This window comes from Schistocerca nitens, chromosome 1, assembly GCF_023898315.1.
Source record: "Schistocerca nitens isolate TAMUIC-IGC-003100 chromosome 1, iqSchNite1.1, whole genome shotgun sequence".
Classification (NCBI taxonomy): Eukaryota; Metazoa; Arthropoda; class Insecta; order Orthoptera; family Acrididae; genus Schistocerca; species Schistocerca nitens.
Genome location: NC_064614.1, coordinates 152,429,488 through 152,450,111, shown reverse-complemented (window position 1 = coordinate 152,450,111; position 20,624 = coordinate 152,429,488). Strand labels below are relative to the sequence as shown.

The window sequence follows — 20,624 nt, the reverse complement described above, 5'->3', positions numbered from 1 at the left end:
GCAAAAATACTTGTTCAAAACCGGTGGTAGGCAGAAAACATCTTCCGAGATTGTCCTAAATGCTTTCTCCGAAAATTATTTCGAGCAGTTAGTCCACGAACCCACGCGAATTGTAAATGGTTGCAAAAACACACTTGACCTCTTAGGCACAAACAACCCAGAGCTAATAGAGAGCATCAAGACTGATACAGGGATTAGTGATCACAAGGTCGTTGTAGCTAGGCTCAATACCGTTTCTTCCAAATCCACCAGAAACAAATGCAAAATAATTTTATTTAAAAAAGCGGATAAAGTGTCACTAGAAGCCTTCCTAAGAGACAATCTCCATTCCTTCCGAACTGACTATGCAAATGTAGACGAGATGTGGCTCAAATTCAAAGATATAGTACCAACAGCAATTGAGAGATTCATACCTCATAAATTGGTAAGAGATGGAACTGATCCCCCATGGTACTCAAAACAGGTCCGAACGCTGTTGCAGAGGCAACGGAAAAAGCATGCAAAGTTCAGAAGAACGCGAAATCCCGAAGATTGGCTAAAATTTACAGACGCGCGAAATTTGGCACGGACTTCAATGCGAGATGCCTTTAATAGGTTTCACAGCGAAACATTGTCTCGAAATTTGGCAGAAAATCCGAAGAAATTCTGGGCGTATGTAAAGTACACCAGGGAAGACGAATGGAATATTCCAGAATTTGAAACACGAACAGCTGCTAGCACGAGTTTCTTAGAAGTAGATACCTTAGGGGTTGCGAAGCAACTCAAATCGCTTGATACGGGCAAGTCTTCAGGTCCAGATTGTATACCGATTAGGTTCCTTTCAGATTACGCTGATACAATAGCTCCCTACTTAGCAATCATATACAACCGCTCGCTCACCGATAGATCTGTACCTACAGATTGGAAAATTGCGCAGGTCGCACCAGTGTTTAAGAAGGGTAGTGGGAGTAATCCATCGAACTACAGACCTATATCATTGACGTCGGTTTGCAGTAGGGTTTTGGTGCATATACTGTATTCAAACATTATGAATCACCTCGAAGGGAACCATCTATCGATACGTAATCAGCATGGTTTCAGAGTACATCGTTCTTGTGCAACGCAGCTAGCTCTTTATTCGCACGAAGTAAAGGCCGCTATCGACAGGGGATCTCAAGTTGATTACGTATTTCTAGATTTCCGGAAAGCTTTTGACACCGTTCCTCAAAAGCAACTTCTAATCAAGCTGCGGGCCTATGTGGTATCGTCTCAGTTGTACGACTGGAGTCGTGATTTCCTGTCAGGAAGGTCACAGTTCGTAGTAATAGACGGAAAATCATCGAGTAAAACTGAAGTGATATCAGGCGTTCCCCAGGGAAGCGTCCTGGGACCTCTGCTGTTCCTGATCTATATAAATGACCTGGGTGACAATCTGAGCAGTTCTCTTAGGTTGTTCGCAGATGATGCTGTAATTTACCGTCTAGTAAGGTCATCCGAAGACTAGTATCAGTTGCAAAGCGATTTAGAAAAGATTGGTGTATGGTGTGGCAGGTGGCAGTTGACGCAAAATAACGAAAAGTGTGAGGTGATCCACATGAGTTCCAAAAGAAATCCGTTGGAATTCGATTACTAGATAAATAGTACAATTCTCAAGGCTGTCAATTAAACTAAGTACCTGGGTGTTAAAATTACGAAAAATTTCAGTTGGAAAGACCACATAGATAATATTGTGAGGAAGGCGAGCCAAAGGTTGCGTTTCATTGGCAGGACACTTAGAAGATGCAACAAGTCCACTAAAGAAACAGCTTACACTACACTCGTTCGTCCTCTGTTACAATATTGCTGCGCGGTGTGGGATCCTTACCACTTGGGATTGACGGAGGATATCGAAAGGGTGCAAAAAGGGCAGCTGGTTTTGTATTATCACGTAATAGGGGAGAGAGTGTGGCAGATATGATACGCGAGTTGGGATGGAAGTCATTAAAGCAAAGACGTTTTTCGTCGCGGCGAGATCTATTTACGAAATTGCAGACGCCAACTTTCTCTTCCGAATGCGAAAATATTTTGTTGAGCCCAACCTAAATAGGTAGGAATGATCATTAAAATAAAATAAGAGAAATCAGAGCTCGAACAGAAAGGTTTAGGTGTTCGTTTTTTGCCGCGCGCTGTTCGGGAGTGGAATGGTAGAGAGATAGTATGATTGTGGTTCGATGAACCCTCTGCCAAGCACTTAAATGTGAAGTGCAGAGTAATCATGTAGATGGGGGTAGTTTGGAAAGTCGCCACAACGCCACCAGGCTCTTCTAGTTTCCTTGTGTTGTGGCTGTCCTTTATTTAAAATCATTCAGTGTTAGGCCCTATCCTCGGTGAGAGAGGTGTGTATGTAGGTAAAAGTATTTGCTTATTTGACTACATGTATGCGTAATTTAGTACGTTTAATTGTTCACTGATTATCAATATCTGTGGGAAAAGGAATTACTATGTTCTATTGAGCTGGGTTGTATGTGGGGGACGTAAATGCTTGTACAAAATTATTGTGTTGGAGGAACTACAGGCACAATTTTCTAAACGTTTCCGGGACACTGCCAGTCTGACATCTGTTTTTGAACTATTTTCTAGACCCTTTGCCGTTTCAGTTGAAAGTACTCCAGTGCATTTGCAAATTGAATTGATCGATCTGCAGAGTAATTCCCGTTCAAAGGACAATTTTTTTTTACGTAGAAACTGTCCAGGAATTTTCGATGGTTTTCCTCGGGAAGAGTTTCCCCGTCTCCACAATGAAGCTGCAAAAGTTATATCAGTGTTTGGATCGACATACGTGTGCGAAAGGTTTATTTCGATTTTGCCGCGTTCTTGGTCGTCCCTGATATAGACAGTAACATGAAAGTGTTGGATAGGGCGTCGAAGGTACAGTTAACGAACCTGCCCGAAGAAACGGAGTTTTATGTGCACAGAAAACAACAACCGGGATTACTGCTGAATGAACAGAACGAGTTTAACCTGAATGCTTACTTTGATATATTCAGAGACCTACTAGTTTGAATAGCGTGGAGCACCCCAGGGGATTGGCGTGTGCCGGCCGCCGGCGACGAGGACACTGGGCCGTCCTCCGCTAGCTCAGCCACAGGAAAACAAGGAAGTCATGCAGAGAAGCCCCGACATATTCGCTATTGATACGGCACTCTAATGTTATATCGATTATAGATTTTCTATTTTTAATTAAGGGTCACTAATTTATTAATTGTATTATGATCACGTTCACTGTTAACTGATCTCTTAGGATAGAAGTATTTTTTTTTAATCTGGCTTTGATAAAAGGTTGTATGTTACCTAACCAGGCTAAGGGCTGTATTGTATAGTATTTGCGCTTTTTATGGATTTCAAGTATGAGTCCTAATTTCACATATAGTATATCAGCATATGTTTTTAATGTCAGACGCTCATTTAGCCAAAAGAAAATTTTTAACTGGGGACGTTGCATACTGCATTTTAATCTTTATAATTTATGTAGCTTCGATGGATGACGTTTCTTAACACGGGGTTCCAATGTAAAACTTGATCTACTAAGCCTCTCGACAACTTCTAGATGCGTGTAATATGAGTTGTGAACACCCTGTATATACAGCGTGAATCACCTAAAACTTGCAACTCTAATATTGCGGAAATGGAAAGTGCCATTGATGTGCGGTTTCCACAGAGTGGGTTGGTATTCAGGGGCTCGAATTGGTAGCCAATCAACAGATTGTAATAATACTTATAAAGTATATTTTTTGTGCAAACGTACACATTTTTTAATGGAACGATGCCTGTTGACGTTAACAGACTAAAAGTAGGGTAAATTAGAACGTCAGCGGTGTTTGTTGCAGTACCGAGATATCGCATTTTGAAAAGTTCTCACAGCGACACTTGTACAATACCTGTGGCAGCGCACACTAAAGAACACCACAAGTGCATGTACTGGTTATGTGGACTCTGATCAAAAACAAGACAACTGGACACCACAGGTTGTGTTCAAAATGACCACCGGCAGCAGCAATATACGCCTTCAGTCTGGTATGGAACGACTGCTGCACACGTGCTAGCATTTCAGCGGAGATGTCCGAGCAGGCTGTAGCTATACGTCGTTCCATGTCATCAGACATAGCGTCTTTCAACTTTGCCCACAGAAAAAAGTCTACAGGGGTCAAATCCGGGGAACAGGCCCGCCAAGTTACCAGTACTCGGAAACGAACCGACGCTTTGAATTGACACCGGGCGTCGCCTGAAAGACGTGTCTAGCAGTAATTATTTGGGCTGGCTCCCACTAGACAGTGCAGAAATGAAATTGAAAATATCTGCCGAAAACACCAGAAAAGATACGCCTGACGAACCTTAGGAGAGAAACGTGATATTCCGTTGTTAAAATAGGTGGGGTCATAATTCGGCACGCATAAAAGTTTGAAATTACTTGCGTAAGTCGGAAAATTCGCCACTTATCTACTATAACTCCGATATATTTAATCGTTCTGGATATATTTTCAGTAGTCTCTCTTAGTTGCCTGCGCCGGCCTGGGTGACCGAGCGGTTCTAGGTGCTACAGTCCGGAACCGCGCGACCGCTACGGTCGCAGGTTCGTATCTGCCTCGGGCATGGATGTGTGTGATGTCCTTAGGTTAGTTAGGTTTAAGTAGTTCTAAGTTCTAGGGGACTTATGACCTCAGAAGTTGAGTCCCATAGTGCTCAGAGACATTTGAATCATTTTTAGTTGCCTGCGCTGTGTGAGAAGCGAATGCAGACCTGGACCTATGCCAAAAATTAATGTGTTTCCACGGTCTTCGACTTTCACGGCTGCACCATCTTACACATTGTCACTTTCCAACTTGACATAGACCTCGGACTACATTACCGAACAGGCGTCACGACAACCAAGATTTCGAAACGTGTTCAGGCACATTCTAACCAGGCTTTGTAGCTCAATTATTCAATGTTATTTCGAAGTTCGCTTTTCATTGTCTATGCATGTACCAAGTGGCGTATGACTCGTTAAATCTGAATTTCTATTTTCGACCGCGAAGTAGACAATTTGATTAAATGTGTTTTATATGAATAAATTAGTAATTTGATTTTTCAGATGATTCCTTAACATTCTATTTTTCGGAAATACACTGAAACGCCAAAAACAGTTGTATAGGCATGCGCATTCAAATACGGATATACGTAAACAGGCAGAATACGGCGCTGCGTTCGGCAACGGCTATATAAGACAACACCTGTCGCGCAGTTGTTAGATCGGTTACTGCTGCTACAATGACAGGTTATCAAGGTTTAAGTGAGTTTGAACGTGGTGTTATAGTAGGCGCACGAGCGACTGGACACAGCAACTCCGAGGTATGCGATGAAGTGAGGATTTTACCGTACGACCATTTCACGAGTGTACCGTGAATATCAGGAATCCAGTAAAACGTGAAATCTCCGATTTCGCTGCGGCCGGAAGAAGATCGTGCAAGAACGGGACCAACGACGATTGAAGAGAATCGTTCAACGTGACAGAGAAGTCCAACCCTTCTGCAAATTGTTGCAGATTGCAATGCTGGGCCGTCTGCAAGTGTCACTGTGCGAACCATTCAACGAAACATCATCGATATGGGCTTTTGGAGCCAAAGGCCCACTCGTGTATCCTTGGTGACTGCACGACACAAAGCTTTAGGCCTCGCCTGGGCCCGTCAACACCGACACTGGATTGTTGATGACTGGAAACATGTTGCCTGGTCGGACGAGTCTCGTTTCAAATTGTATCGAGCGGATGGACGTGTACGGGTATGGAGACAACATCAAGAATCCATGGACCATGCCTGTCAGCAGGGGACTGTTCAAGCTTGTGGAGGCTCTGTAGCGGTGTGGGGCGTGTGCGCTTAGAGTGATATGGGACCCCTGATATTTCTAGATACGACTCTGACAGGTTACAAGTACGTCAGCCGCCTGTCTGGTCACCTGCATACATTCATGTCCATTGTGCATTTCGATGGACTTGGCCAATTCCAGTAGGACAATGTGACACCCCACACGTCCGGAACTGCTACAGAGTGGCTCCGGGATCAGTCTTCTGATTTTAAACACTTCCGCTGGCCACGAGGCTCCCCAGACATGAACATTATTGAGCATATTTGGGTTGCCTTGCAACGTGCTGTTCAGAAGAGCTCACTCCTCTCGTACTCTTACGGATTTATGGCCAGCCCTGCAGGATTCATGGTGTCAGTTCCCTCCAGCGCTACTTCAGATATTCGTCGAGTCCACGCCAAGTCGTGCTGCGGCACTTCTGCGTGCTCGCGGGGGCCCTACACGATATTGGTCAGGTGTACCAGTTTCTTTGGCTCATCAGTGTATCATGGTACAAAAATAAATAAGCTCTATCTTCTTATCTTGTGTTTTCTACTGAAAATCTCGTGCTTGTACTCTTGTTAACTTTATTATTACAGAGTTCGCCTGAGCTTTATTTTTTTTAATTAGTCCTGTGCGCAACAAATAACTTACTTGGTCTTTCTGCTGCCACTGCTTGATCTGCTGCATTCCATTATTTAACAAAAACATAAAAAACCTATTATGCTGAGTGCCATGCATGGTCTGTATGGCGGCTCCTGCTGTTGCTGCGGCTGCTACTGCTTACTACAACTACATATAATTCAAGAGAAAGTGTTTGGTCAAATCTAAACTCGATAAATGACAACCCAAACAAGTAATTCCTTTTTTCAAAAACTATATTCTGAAAGCGATTCTTTCTCATTTAATTAACAAAACGCTAGAAGCTCTTTGAACAATCGCTTCGTATGTAGATCTGCCTCCAGTGGCATTAAAGCAATATTAGAAATTAATCAAACTCTTGAGACAGACTAAAATACTTCTCATTTAAATACATAGTGAAACAATTCCCTGACAATTACAAAAGAAATCAATGACAAAAATCAATACTTAATCTATTCGCCCAACAATGGTTTCCCTTAAGAATTCAACTCCTATCATTATCAAAATTACCGTCTGCTGCTACGCACATGCACAAACCCTTTTGTTTAAATTAATAAGCACGCTGCAAATTATAAAAAATATCGACTCAATACCAAATCCTGTGTCGCTGCTGGCGGACACGGCAGTACAGCAGCTCGGCGACGACCCCTCGCCTGACACACGTGCGCACCACAGCAGGCGGGCTCCTACACTGGCTTCCAAACTGCCACTAAATTAATCCGTGCGCTGCGAAGAGCGACAACAATATCTTAGATTCCAGAGCTTGTGTTTGCGCGCTGTAGCCAACCTTTAAATCCTAAGACAGTATTGTAACCTATGTTTTCAGTGGCCGATCAGAACCACAGCAACCGTGACTGCGTCGCAGTGGCGGTGCTCACGCACGGTGAGAGGAACGGCCAGCTGGACGCCAGGGACCGCGAGTACAACGTCAGCGAGCTGTGGGAACCGTTCACAGCCAGGCTGTGCCCCACTCTCGCCGGCAAACCCAAGCTCTTCTTCATACAGGTACGCAGCCCCAACGGGTCGAAACGGATTCCGCCGATTTTTTTTTTCCTATTTCTGTTTTCAGTAAGCTTTTGGTCAGCGCTATGATATCACTTTGAATCATAACAGCTTGTTCCACAAATTGAGATATAACACAACTGTTCTTGCAGTCTGCAATGTAGGGACAGTTGTAATGAACTTGCAATCAATTTATGTGTCACAGATTTTATGTAGGGGAAGATGGGGTAAATTAGCCACTCTAAGTGAAATCGCATTTTCATGAAGTCATGGCTCTTAATAGAACCTTGTGGCATACACTACTCGAATCTACACTACTGGCCATTAAAATTGCTACACGACGAAGATGACGTGCTACAGACGCGAAATTTAACCGACAGGAAGAAGATTCTGTGATATGCAAATGATTAGCTTTTCAGAGCATTCACACAAGGCTGGCGCCGGTGGCGACACCTACAACGTGCTGACATGAGGAAAGTTTCCAACCGATTTCTCATACACAAACAGTGTAGTTGACCGGCGTTTCCTGGTGAAACGTTGTTGGGATGCCTCGTGTAAGGAGGAGAAATGCGTACCATCACGTTTCCGACTTTGATAAAGGTCTGGTTGTAGACTATCGCGATTGCGGTTTATCGTATCGCGACATTGCTGCTTGCGTTGGTCGAGATCCAATGACTGTTAGCAGAATATGGAATCGGTGGGTTCAGGAGGGTAATACGGAACGCCGTGCTGGATCCCAACTAGCAGTCGAGATGACAGGCATCTTATCCGCATGGCTGTAACGGATCGGGCAGCCACGTCTCGATCCCTGAGTCAACAGATGGGGACATTCGCAAGACAACAGCCATCTGCAGGAACAGTACTACGACGTTTGCAGCAGCATGGACTATCAGCTTGGAGACCATGGCTGTGGTTACACTTCACACTGCATCACAGAAAGGAGCGCCTGCGATGGTGCACTCAACGACGAACCTGGGTGCACGAATGGCAAAAAGTAATTTTTTCGGATGAATCCAGGTTCTGTTTACAGCATCATGATGGTCGCATCCGTGTTTGGCGACATCGCGGTGAACGCACATTGGGAGCGTGTATTCGTCATCGTCGTACTGGCGTATCACCCGGCATGATGGTATGGGGTGCCATTGGCTACTCTTCTCGGTCACCTCTTGTTCGCATTGACGGCACTTTGAACAGTGGACGTTACATTTGAGATATGTTACGACCCGTGGCTCTACCCTTCATTCGATCCCTGCGAAAAAACTACGTTTCAGCGGGATAAAGCACGACCGCATGGTGCAGGTCCTGTACGGGCCTTTCTGGATACAGAAAATGTTCGACTGCTGCCCTGGCTAGCACATTCTCCAGATCTCTGACCAATTGACAACGTCTGGTCGGTTGTGGCCGAGCAACTGGCTCGTCACAATACGCCAGTCACTACTCTTGATGAACTGCGGTATCGTGTTGAAGCTGCATGGGCAGCTGTACCTGTACACGCCATCCAAGCTCTTTGACTCAATGACCAGGCTTGTCGAGGCCGTTATTACTGCCAGAGGTGGTTGTTCTGGGTACTGATTTCTCAGGATCTATGCACCAAAATTGCGTGAAAATGTAATCACATGTCAGTTCTAGTTCAATGAATACCCGTTTATCATCTGCATTTCTTCTTGGTGTAGCAAACTTAATGGCCCGTAATGTAAAAACTTCAGGTATGATACCAAATATTTATAGCTAAGGTAAAAGTATATTTTATGTGACATATAAACGTTTTCCTGAATGCTTATACACGATGATTCACGAAGATGTGCGCATGCTTAATATATACAAAAAGGTTCATATAAACATAGGTCCGCAAAGGTTTACTTACGGAGTTACGGCTAATAAAAGATTTTGCCTGAAATTTAGCGACTTCGCTGATATGAAGTCTTCGCAAAACTGTATGATGTTAATGTAAAGCACGATTTCCATTTATTTTGTTGTTGTTGTTCTGGTGAATCTAATAAAACGTGTGCCAGACGCGTATCTGCAGTAGTTTTCCAAAATTAAGTTTTCAGCAGAAGTTTTAGAGAGTTAAATTTTGAAAAAATAATGGTAATAACGTTAACTGAAGCTGTATGAATGTGTCAGATAATCTCCTTTTATTAATACCATAGCGGACGTGAATTCATGTTAAACCGAAGAAAACAAAGCTCAGTGTTAAGGAAGTTGTACAATGTACATACAATTTCACAATAAATTCACAATAAATGTTCAAAAATTCCTCTACCGAGTCCAATGAATTTAGCTGCACTTGTTGCTTGTTTCAGCTTCGTATGATTGTTCTTAATTTCGCCTACTGCATTCATAATGCAAGCACGTGATGCCTCACGTGTACTGATCGTTCATTTCTGGGGAAAATGTTCATTTAAATGTCTTGTAACGGCGTTGGTGAAATGTGGAGGCGCGCCGCCATATTGAAAATACTTTTGCAATCGCGTAGCAAGTGGATCATATTCGAGCAAGCGGAGAATTTTTTCTAGAAGGAATTGTTAAGTACGTCTCGCCAGTTAGACGTGCTGGGAAAATGAATGATCCAATAAATTGTGTGTTGATTGTATCACACCACACATTTATGCTAAATCGCTGCTGGAAATTGCGTTGCACTGTTGCATGTGGGTTTGCTTCAGACCATACGTGCTCGTTATGTAAATCGTTTATACCATCTCGAGTAAACTGTGCCTCATCAGTGAATAAAATGTATTTCTGTAACTGTCGATCAGTATTTTACCAGTTGCACTACTCCAAGCGAAGGGCAGGATCTCCCGGATGTAAATGATGCACTTTTTATTTATGGTAAGGATACAGATTATTGTACTCCAGTGTGCGCCATACCTTGGATTGTGAAATGCTTAATCGTTGACAGACGCGTCGTGTACTAGTACACGGGCTACGTTGAACAGCATCCATAATATTCTCATCATCGGCCTCACGTATCGATCGCTCCTACTAATTATGAACGCTAGGTAGATACCCTATCTGGCATAACATTCGAAATAATTCACTAATGGTTCGTGCCTTCGGAATCCTGCGAGTTGGATAACGTACGCGATATTCGTTAACTGCAGCCATAGCATTACTATCACATTTGCCATGAATAAAAATTCATATCGGCGTATTCCTCTGTCGTAAATTTGAAAGGCATCCCTATTTCATAAATAACCTACAAACTACAACAGTTATTATGTGGTTTCACTTAAGTACACCCGGCCGCGGTGGTCTAGCGGTTCTGGCGCTGCAGTCCGGAACCGCGGGACTGCTACGGTCGCAGGTTCGAATCCTGCCTCGGGCATGGGTGTGTGTCATGTCCTTAGGTTAGTTAGGTTTAAGTAGTTCTAAGTTCTAGGGGACTTCTGACCTAAGATGTTGAGTCCCATAGTGCTCAGAGCCATTTGAACCATTTGAACTTAAGTACACTGTTGTTATTATGTTCTTTCGCTGAAAAATACAGAAAACAAACTCGATTGAAAGTTAGGAAACGACTGAAACTCACTAACGGTTGCCAACAATGACATAAACGTTTCCACATTCTCAATGGAGAGTAAACAAATTTACTTGTATAATAATCTTTGCTTCTCTGGATGTTCTGGAAAACTGATGCAGATACACATGTGGGACATGTCTTATTAGATTAACCAGATCAATAACAACAAACGCAGTTTTCCGAAGTTCCTTCACCAGGGAAGAGGAATGGAATATTCCAGAATTTAAAACACGAACAGATGCTAGCATGAGTTTCTTAGAAGTAGATACCTTAGGGGTTGCGAAGCAACTCAAATCGCTTGATACGGGCAAGTCTTCAGGTCCAGATTGTATACCGATTAGGTTCCTTTCAGATTACGCTGATACAATAGCTCCCTACTTAGCAATCATATACAACCGCTCGCCCACCAATAGATCTGTGCCTACAGATTGGAAAATTGCGCAGGTCGCACCAGTGTTTAAGAAGGGTAGTAGGAGTTATCCATCGAACTACAGGCCTACATCATTGACGTCGGTTTGCAGTAGGGTTTTGGAGCATATACTGTATTCAAACATTATGAATCAACTCGAAGGGAATGATCAATTGATACGTAATCAGCATGGTTTCAGAGTACATCGTTCTTGTGCAACGCATCTAGCTCTTTATTCGCACGAAGTAATGGCCGCTATCGACAGGGTATCTCAAGTTGATTCCGTATTTCTAGATTTCCGGAAAGCTTTTGACACCGTTCCTCACAAGGGATTTCTAATCAAGCTGCGGGCCTATGGGGTATCGTCTCTGTTGTGCGACTGGATTCATGATTTCCTGTCAGGAAGGTCGCAGTTCGTAGTAATAGACGGTAAATCATCGAGTAAAACTTCCCCTGGGTGGCAATCTGAGCAGTTCTCTTAGGTTGTTCGCAGATGATGCTGTAATTTACCGTCTAGTAAGGTCATCCGAAGACCAGTATCAGTTGCAAAGCGATTTAGAAAAGATTGGTGTATGGTGTGGCAGGTGACAGTTGACGCAAAATAACGAAAAGTGTGAGGTGATCCACATGAATTCCAAAAGAAATCCGTTGGAATTCGATTACTCGATAAATAGTGCAATTCTCAAGGCTATCAATTCAAGTAAGTACCTGGGTGTTAAAATTCCGAACAATTTGAGTTGGAAAGACCACATAGATAATATTGTGGGGAAGGCGAACCAAAGGTTGCGTTTCATTGGCAGGACACTTAGAAGATGCAACAAGTCCACTAAAGAGATAGCTTACACTACACTCGTTCGTCCTCTGTTAGAATATTGCTGCGCGGTGTGGGATCCTTACCAGGTGGGATTGACGGAGGACATCGAAAGGGTGCAAAAAAAGGGCAGCTCGTTTTGTATTAACACGTAATAGGGGAGAGAGTGTGGCAGATATGATACGCGAGTTGGGATGGAAGTATTTAAAGCAAAGACTTTTTCGTCGCGGCGAGATCTATTTACGAAATTTCAGTCACCAACTTTCTCTTCCGAATGCGAAAATATTTTGTTGAGCCCAACCTACATAGGTAGGAATGATCATCAAAATAAAATAAGAGAAATCAGAGCTCGAACAGAAAGGTTTTGGTATTGGTTTTTCCCGCGTGCTGTTCGGGAGTGGAATGGTAGGGAGGTAGTATGATTGTGGTTCCATGAACCCTCTGCCAAGCACTTAAATGTGAATTGCAGAGTAATCGTAGGTGTAGATGTAGAAATCAATGGAAATCGTGCTTTACTTTAATGTCGTACAGTTTTGCGATGGCTTCATATTACCGAAGTTGCTAATTTATAGGTAAAAACTTTTATTAGCCGTATCTCCATAAATAAACATTTACGTATCTATGTTTATATAAAGTTTTTTCTTTAGTTTCTCTTGCAGAATAACATATTAAAATATTTGCATATCTTCGTGAATCACCCTGTAAAGTGGCCACTTTTCCTTACCTGATGGTGTAAAATGGCCAGTCCTTTGCCACCATTCCCAAATAGACTGCTTCGTGAAAAAAATGGTTTGGCTAATAGTTTTTATTTCACCACTGATTATTATTGGGAGAACAATAAAGCAAATGAGAAGGAAACTTGTTTCAATACATTGTTGATTCAAAAAGGACAACAAATGAAATGTATTAATTATTCCTAACGGTGTAAATAAAGAAATCAACAACTAACTATGGGTTACTTTTTCAGTCTAACTCTTTCTCAATTTATCCATTCAGAAACAATATTAAGTCATGTACAAAATTCACACATCTAGTTGTCGTCCTATCATATCCGGTGCACACTTCATGAGCCCAGCGTTTACACCTCTGACATCTTATGTATTCTTCATTTTCTTTAGATCTAGAAAACGCTTCCTTGCAGTAAAAGCAGTTTGTGTCACTGTCCTCACCAGTGGAATTTTCTTCTTCCATTTCTTCTTCAGAAAGCTTCTTTTTAGCAGAAACTCTCTTAGTGTTTGCTCCCACTTTTATCTTCTTACCTTGTTTCTGTGTTGCATTACATTGTTGAATATTGGCCTTATCTGTTGTTTTTCTTCGGAATTCCTTTTTTTTTCATTAAAAGCTCTATTTGTTTCTCTCTTTTACTTTCAACAAACACATTTTTACAAGAGATTGAAGTGATTATGGTAGGTTTTCTTTCTTTACTCCTAATTTGTCTTTGATTCATACTTTGTTTCTTGGGCAGTGTTTTACATCCTTTGGGCTAATGTGGAACCCACCTGTTGGATACTAAGAGGTACGTTCTTCAGTGATCTCACGCTAAGGGGAACCTTCTCTTGGAGAAGTCTTATCAGTTATAATCTGACGACAGCCTGCACTTGAGGACAGGTCACAAGTTGAATCTGGAAATAAGCCAGTAGACCTACCTGAAGAAGACACAGCAGTAAGCGTCCAGGGGGACCTGTACGTGCAGAAGACTCAGCAGTTTCGCAATGAGAAGAACAAATATTTGAACAAGGCACAATGTTACTGTTCCTTTCCAAAGGAATATCAGTAATCTCAGCTGCAGCATAGTCTTCATCGGTAAACACATTAGGGTCTAGAGGAAAAATTGCACACTTTCTAAAGCCATTGATTGCTGACACTAAGACGGCTGTACAAAGAAACGCTTCACCCAAGCATGCACTTAACTGAAACTGCCTAATAATTCGTCGTGGATTATTGCGAAACAAAATTTCACTAGCTTGTGTGTAGATGTTTTAAAAGAAGACATGAGTGCCACATCAAAAAGCTGGAGTTTGTGACTAATAGTAGTAGTAGTAGTAGTAGCTTTATCCATCTGTAGATATCTTTTTACAAGGATATAAGACATGGAAAAGTATTTACAAGTTTAGACCAATTTAAAGTAAGGTAATTCGTATACACATACATTTACAGATTTCTGGTTAGTGACAATCATTAGATTTACTCCTGGTATACAATGTTCTTTTTTTTTACAAATAACTTGTTAAATAATGTACTGCCACACTGTTCACTCATATCTCAGTGTCAGTTACTGCACACACTATACACTCATTGTTTCGTAACACATCACTCACTACACACACACACACACACACACACACACACACACACACACACACACTGGGTCATTTCCTGTACCACAGCTTCCCATTTGGTATCCTGAAAAACTGGTCAGCATCCCTCTATAATAAGTGAGATGTTTAGCTCAGAAAGAGGAAGAGGTGTTAGTATTGTGCAATGCTTAGCTTGTGGCTAAGTTTTTCTAGAAAAAGAAAAAAGAAGGAAAAAAACAGTGTGAAGGTGTTATGTGGAATGTTGGATGTTTTATAATCATTATTATTATTTATTTGTATAACAATTTTTACCAAACCCTTACTCTGTTTTACCTAAGTAATCCTTCAATGTATAAAATGTATCGCATAACAGATACTTTTTAGCTGTCTTTTAAAATAAGTGTATTTTTGCTATTTCTTTCATCTCGTTTGATAATTTATTGTACAGTTTTATTCCTTGGTAAAAAAATGCTGTTTTGAGTTTTATGTTTATTTTTTCTTGGTAAATGTAAATTGAGTCTAGCTCTTGTTCCATGGTCAAGGACAGAGCTGCTTTGCAGTAATTGCCAATGTTATTTTTGATGTGTACAACTGATTGGTAAATGTATTCACACAGAGCAGTTAAAATCCCCAGTGTTTTGGAGAGATCCTAACAATGAGCACGACTACTATTTTTGGTTATTATTCTTCTGGCTCTTTCCTGGATTTTGAAAATTGTGTTCATATTTTGTGCGTTTATTCCGCAAAAACGAATGCCATAGCTAAGAATTAAGTGTACATGTGAACAGTATGTAACTAAAAGACACTGCATGTTACACACTGATGATAGGATTCTAAGGGCATAACATGCTGATGGCATTCTGTTTGCAAGTACCTTTGTGTGTTCACACCTCCTCAACTGAGACTCAATATTCGTTCCTAGAAATTTTACATTTGTTACACAGTCTATAGAGGTCCCATTTACATTTAATTACTTAACATTTTCATTTTTCCTCTTCAAGCTGAAATTCATGGCATTAGTTTTCTTTGTGTTCAATGTCACTTTATTGTTTATTGACCAATCATAAACTTGCTTGAGAGTTTCCTTTGTTTTCTCTGCAAGGAGTTCTCTTGTTTTCTCAGAGACTTTAACATTTCCGTCATCCGCAAAGAGAATTTTTCCACTACGAGTAACACTATTCGGAAAGTCATTTAAAAGTATGGATTCTATTATTTTTGTATTAAAGTATGGATTCTATTATTTTTGAGAATGGTTGCAGCAGGGAAATGGGCCAGTAATTTTCTATGTCTTCTGCATTAGCTTTCTTAAGCAAAGGTACGTATGACTCTTGCCTGTTTTAACTGCTCTGGAAATGTCCCTGATGTGAAGGTTACATTTATTATATTTGTTAAGAAGCCCTGTATAATCTCTATGCATTGGTCCTAATACACTACCTTGTGGAACCCCTATATTAATGCATTTTGGTTCTGCTAAGTGTTTTACTAAATGTTTAGGTCTATTTGAAGTTTGTGTTGTCTCTACTCTTTGTACTCTATCTGCTAGGTATGGTCGAAACTAGTCATTAAGTAGCCCTCTTATTCCTAATGCTTATAATTTATTTAATATAATCTTGTGATCAACTGTATCAAAGGCCTTAGAAAGTTCAAAAAATATGCTCTTTGTCAAGAGCATCAGCTACGCCATATTTTTGCCACTTTGGAAACCAAACTGTGAATCGCTCAAAAGGTTGTATTTATTCAGGTAATTCATTAATCTGTCTTTCATAATGGATTCTATTATTTTTGAGAATTGTTGCAGCAGGGAAACGGGCCAGTAATTTTCTATGTCTTCTGCATTAGCTTTCTTAAGCAAAGGTACGTACGACTCTTGCCTGTTTTAACTGCTCTGGAAATGTCCCTGATGTGAAGGTTACATTTATTATATTTGTTAAGAAGCCCTGTATAATCTCTATGCATTGTTTCAGTACACATATTGGTACTTCATCTAAACCTACTGACTTTTTATTTTTTATTCTTTGAACAGTTTGATTAACTTCATCGTCTGTGGTTGGAAGTAACATCATTGTATTTAGTGCAACATTATTTGCAGATGTTATATTTGTTGTGGGGAATTTTTGCTGTAACGTCTCTGAAATACTTTAAAGATGCTCATTTACATAGTTTGCTAAGTGTTGTGGATCATCTATTACCTTATCCCTCTCCCTTTGCAGTATGTTATTCTGTGTTTCTTTGCCTCTCTCAGTTTCCTTTTTTGTAATATCCCATACTGCTTTGCTTTTATTCTCTGCATTATATATTATTTTGTCATTAAATTCCTTTTTTGCAACAATCAGCATCTGCCTATAGATCTTTTTGTGTCTGTGATAGAAATTTAAGTATTCTGGATCATTGTGACTCTTTTTGATGGAACTGAGTTACTGAAGTGTTTGGGAGGACTTCTTAATACATGCTGTTATCCATCTGTTTTTGTGAAATGTTGAAACAGACATGCATACTTCTGGAAATGAATTTTCAAAGTTCAATTTAAATAATGAGGAGAATTTAGAGAATTTCATATTCACATTGGTTTCCTTATACACTTCATCCCAGCTTTGTTTTGCAAGTTCATTTGAAAAATCTTTTATTTTGATTTGTGATAAATGTCCTTTGTAGGCTTGTAGTTTAGGGAATGATTTGATGCCTGCTTTTACTGTTGCTATTTGACAGAGATGGCCTGATAGTCCGAGATCTATTACAGCTACATCACATTTTTCCCTGTTCATTTTTGTGGCCACATGGTCAATTACTGCTGCAGTCATTGTAGTAACCCTTGTTGCACTATTGACAGATAGGGACACACCAAAACTTTGAAGGATATTTATGAGGGTGCTGCTGGATTCTTTTATGATGTTAGTATTGATGTTAATGTCCCCACACAGAATTATGTTGACCTTTGTACTTGAGACTTTATCTAGAACTTCTGTTACTTTATTGAAAAAAGTGTCCACACTACCACTGGGAGATCAGTACACACTTAAAATGATTAATTTCTTTGTGATATCAAGCCCTGTTAATTCAATAACTGATATTTCAAGGTGTTTCTCTTCACATGCTGTACTGAGGTCGTGTCTTGATTTTAACTGTGATCCTCTTTTGATATAAATGCATGATGCTCCACCCCTTGAAGCAGTTCTGCAGTAAGAGTTTGCCCTATCATAAGATGATAACACTACATGTTGGATTTCAGTGTCAACACTAGTGCCAGTAACACAAACTACTGTGCAGTTCAAAGACTGGAGCTCAACTTCTAATAGTTGTATTTTATTTTTTATTGATTGCATGTTTTAGTGGAGGATTGTTAAGTCTGTGAAATGCCTCATGTTACTCTTTCCAATTGTTCGTTTTTCTTTGTGACGTCTGGTATGAGTAATATTTGGAGTGTTAAAATCTGTCTTCTGAGTGATTGTTTCAGTATTTTTTAAAGTACTGGAGATAATCTTTAGGTAGGGGAACCTGTTGTCTGGATTTATCCTAAAAAAGACTTATTTTCCTACCCATGACAACAGGTATTTGGCCGGCCGGAGTGGCCGAGCGGTTCTAGGCGCTACAATCTGGAACCGCGCGACCGCTACGGTCGCAGGTTCGAATCCTGCCTCGCGCATGGATGTGTGTGATGTCCTTAGGTTAGTTAGGTTTAAGTAGTTGTAAGTTCCAGGGGACTGATGACCTCAGACGTTAAGTCTCATAGTGCTCAGAGCCATTTGAATCATTTGAACAACAGGTATTTGACCATGTGTGTCTCGTGATCTATCCCCCTACACTTTCATGAATCAGCTGTACCAATCTTCCCTTCCCAGTCCTGTTTAGGTCTAGGCCATACCTAGTGAAACCCCATATGTTGATAGTCACAACAGGCACCAGAGAAACAAGAGCAAAGGTGGCTGCCCTCAGAGCGATCCCTAACCCCACATTCATTCGCCTCACAGCTCCGTCAAAGTGTGGCCGATCATGACCCCGGAACAGCTCAACAAAGTGTACCTTAGTGCCATGAGTCAGGGAAGCTATCCTGTCCAGGTCACCGCCTACATCACATGCCCCACCCCTGTCCAAGCTGTTTCCCATCCCACTCACTATCACTACATGGTCCTATTTTGTAAAGTCCTTACATAAAGACCACAGGTCCTCTATCACATGACTTAGCCCTGCATTTGGCTTGAAGATACTGGTGGCCTGATGCGCTGCCCCTAAATTTTCCTGTAACTGAGGTCCTTCACCTCGCCCATGGCTACTACCTAGCAGCAGCACTTTCTTCTTCCTAACACTTTGTACACTCCTAAGCTTCTTGGCCTCAGTTGAAATGTGCTGCACATTTTCTGCTCCTCATTCTACCTGAGGCTCTTCTCCACTAACTCCAGCAGTGGTAGAGACCTGTTTTTGGTGTTGATGATAAAACTCTCAGATCGCATTCTCTTTCTTCCAATCCTCCTACCAGCTGCCAGTTCCCAACCACCCTCCTCTCCCCAATATCCCTGGATGCTTATCAATTTCTTGCTTGCTTCCTCCAAGTGTGCCTGAAGGGTTATAGTGTGGGGCAAGTATACAACAGTTTTGTGATTTTCTCTGGCCTTATCAATGAAACCTATGTTCTTAGTATGGATGGAGTGACCATCTAAGATTAGTAGACCCGGATCTTGAACGGTTGGTTTTGCATCTTTTAAGGAAATGCTCAAACGAATCAAAAAAACGTTCGCTCTTCGTCCACCTGTTAGTGTGGCACGCAGATGCAGTTCCTGGAGGAGCACCATTTTTAATTTTAACCTTCATTCTTCGTCTAAGAAAGATTACAAAAGCGGGAATGAACTTTCCTCGTGCAGACGTGTACATTACAAACGTCGACAGCAAACCTCTCTCAACTGAAGTAGCGACTCCGACTTGTTTTCCATCTTTGAGTGCAAACTCTTTGCTTTTCTTGGACTGAACTGTCAGAAGACCGCTTTCATCTACGATATAAATACGTTGAGCAGGATGAAACTGTTTATCTTGCAATGTTTTAAGGATATCAAATAACATTGTTAAAAACTTGTGCTCTAGCTATAGAGAGAGATTCTGGCTTCCTAAGACTGATGTTAGGATGCCGTTATATAAAGCATAACACCCAATCTTTGCCAGCCATTTCAAACTCTTTGTTGGAACCGTGTGTAATTTGTTACTCTCTGCCAACTGGAATGCTAATCGCCTAAGGTCATTCACTGCAATTCCATAAAATCGCTTTTCCACTTCAAAAATGTAATCAAGGATTTCTTGCTCTTTTTCACTGAACACTCCCCTTAAGATACCCATGACCTTTTTAGTACCAACTGCATCTCATTTTCTCCCTAGAATTTTTTTTAGCGTATTATGCGGAAAATTGAATTGTTCTGCTGCTGCTGAAAAAGCCAGGTTCTCATTCTTCACTGCTTCAGTTGCCGTTTGCATCGCAACAAGATCTTATCTTTGTTGCTATGTTTCCCGAATGTATTTTCTTGGCGACCTGAAGCTCTTGCAAACCCTTCCAGAAGAACAGAGTAACGGATATTAGTTTTGTGTATAAAATGATTTGTAATGTTTTAGTTTTAATTGTTATACTGTGCATAAATATGGAATTAGCTAATTCTCATTGGGGTAAACAGACTGAAAACGAACTGTCGGGAACAGCGGCTATCCGTCGGACCACTTTTGCCGACGTATAGCGTGGCCATCTTACGCAATCGGACACCATGACTGTATCAGTGATTCACGCGCGGGACAGTACAACCGAAGGAAACGAGAGCGACTTTTCCAGTATGAGATTTTCACTCTGCAGCGGAGTGTGCGCTGATATGAAACTTCCTGGCAGATTAAAACTGTGTGCCGGACCGAGACTCGAACTCGGGACCTTTGCCTTTCGCGGGCAAGTGCTCTACCAACTGAGCTACCGAAGCACGACTCACGCGAGCTACCGAAGCACGACTCACGCCCGGTACTCACAGCTTTACTTCTGCCAGTACCTCGTCTCCTACCTTCGAAACTTTACAGAAGCTCTCCTGCGAACCTGCAGAACTAGCACTCCTGAAAGAAAGTCGTGCTTCGGTAGCTCAGTTGGAAGAGCACTTG

At 41.4% G+C, this 20,624-nt stretch overlaps 1 protein-coding gene across 2 annotated transcripts in view; it reads left to right on the top strand.

Moving 5' to 3' along the window:
• Nucleotides 1–20,624, top strand: part of LOC126243798 (caspase-1-like) — a 108,611-nt gene that overhangs the window by 44,590 nt on the left and 43,397 nt on the right. For both annotated transcript variants that reach the window (XM_049948189.1, XM_049948188.1), the window contains one exon: nt 7,304–7,482. In XM_049948189.1, coding sequence (XP_049804146.1) covers nt 7,304–7,482 — 179 coding nt within the window. The remainder of the gene's footprint in view (nt 1–7,303; nt 7,483–20,624) is intronic.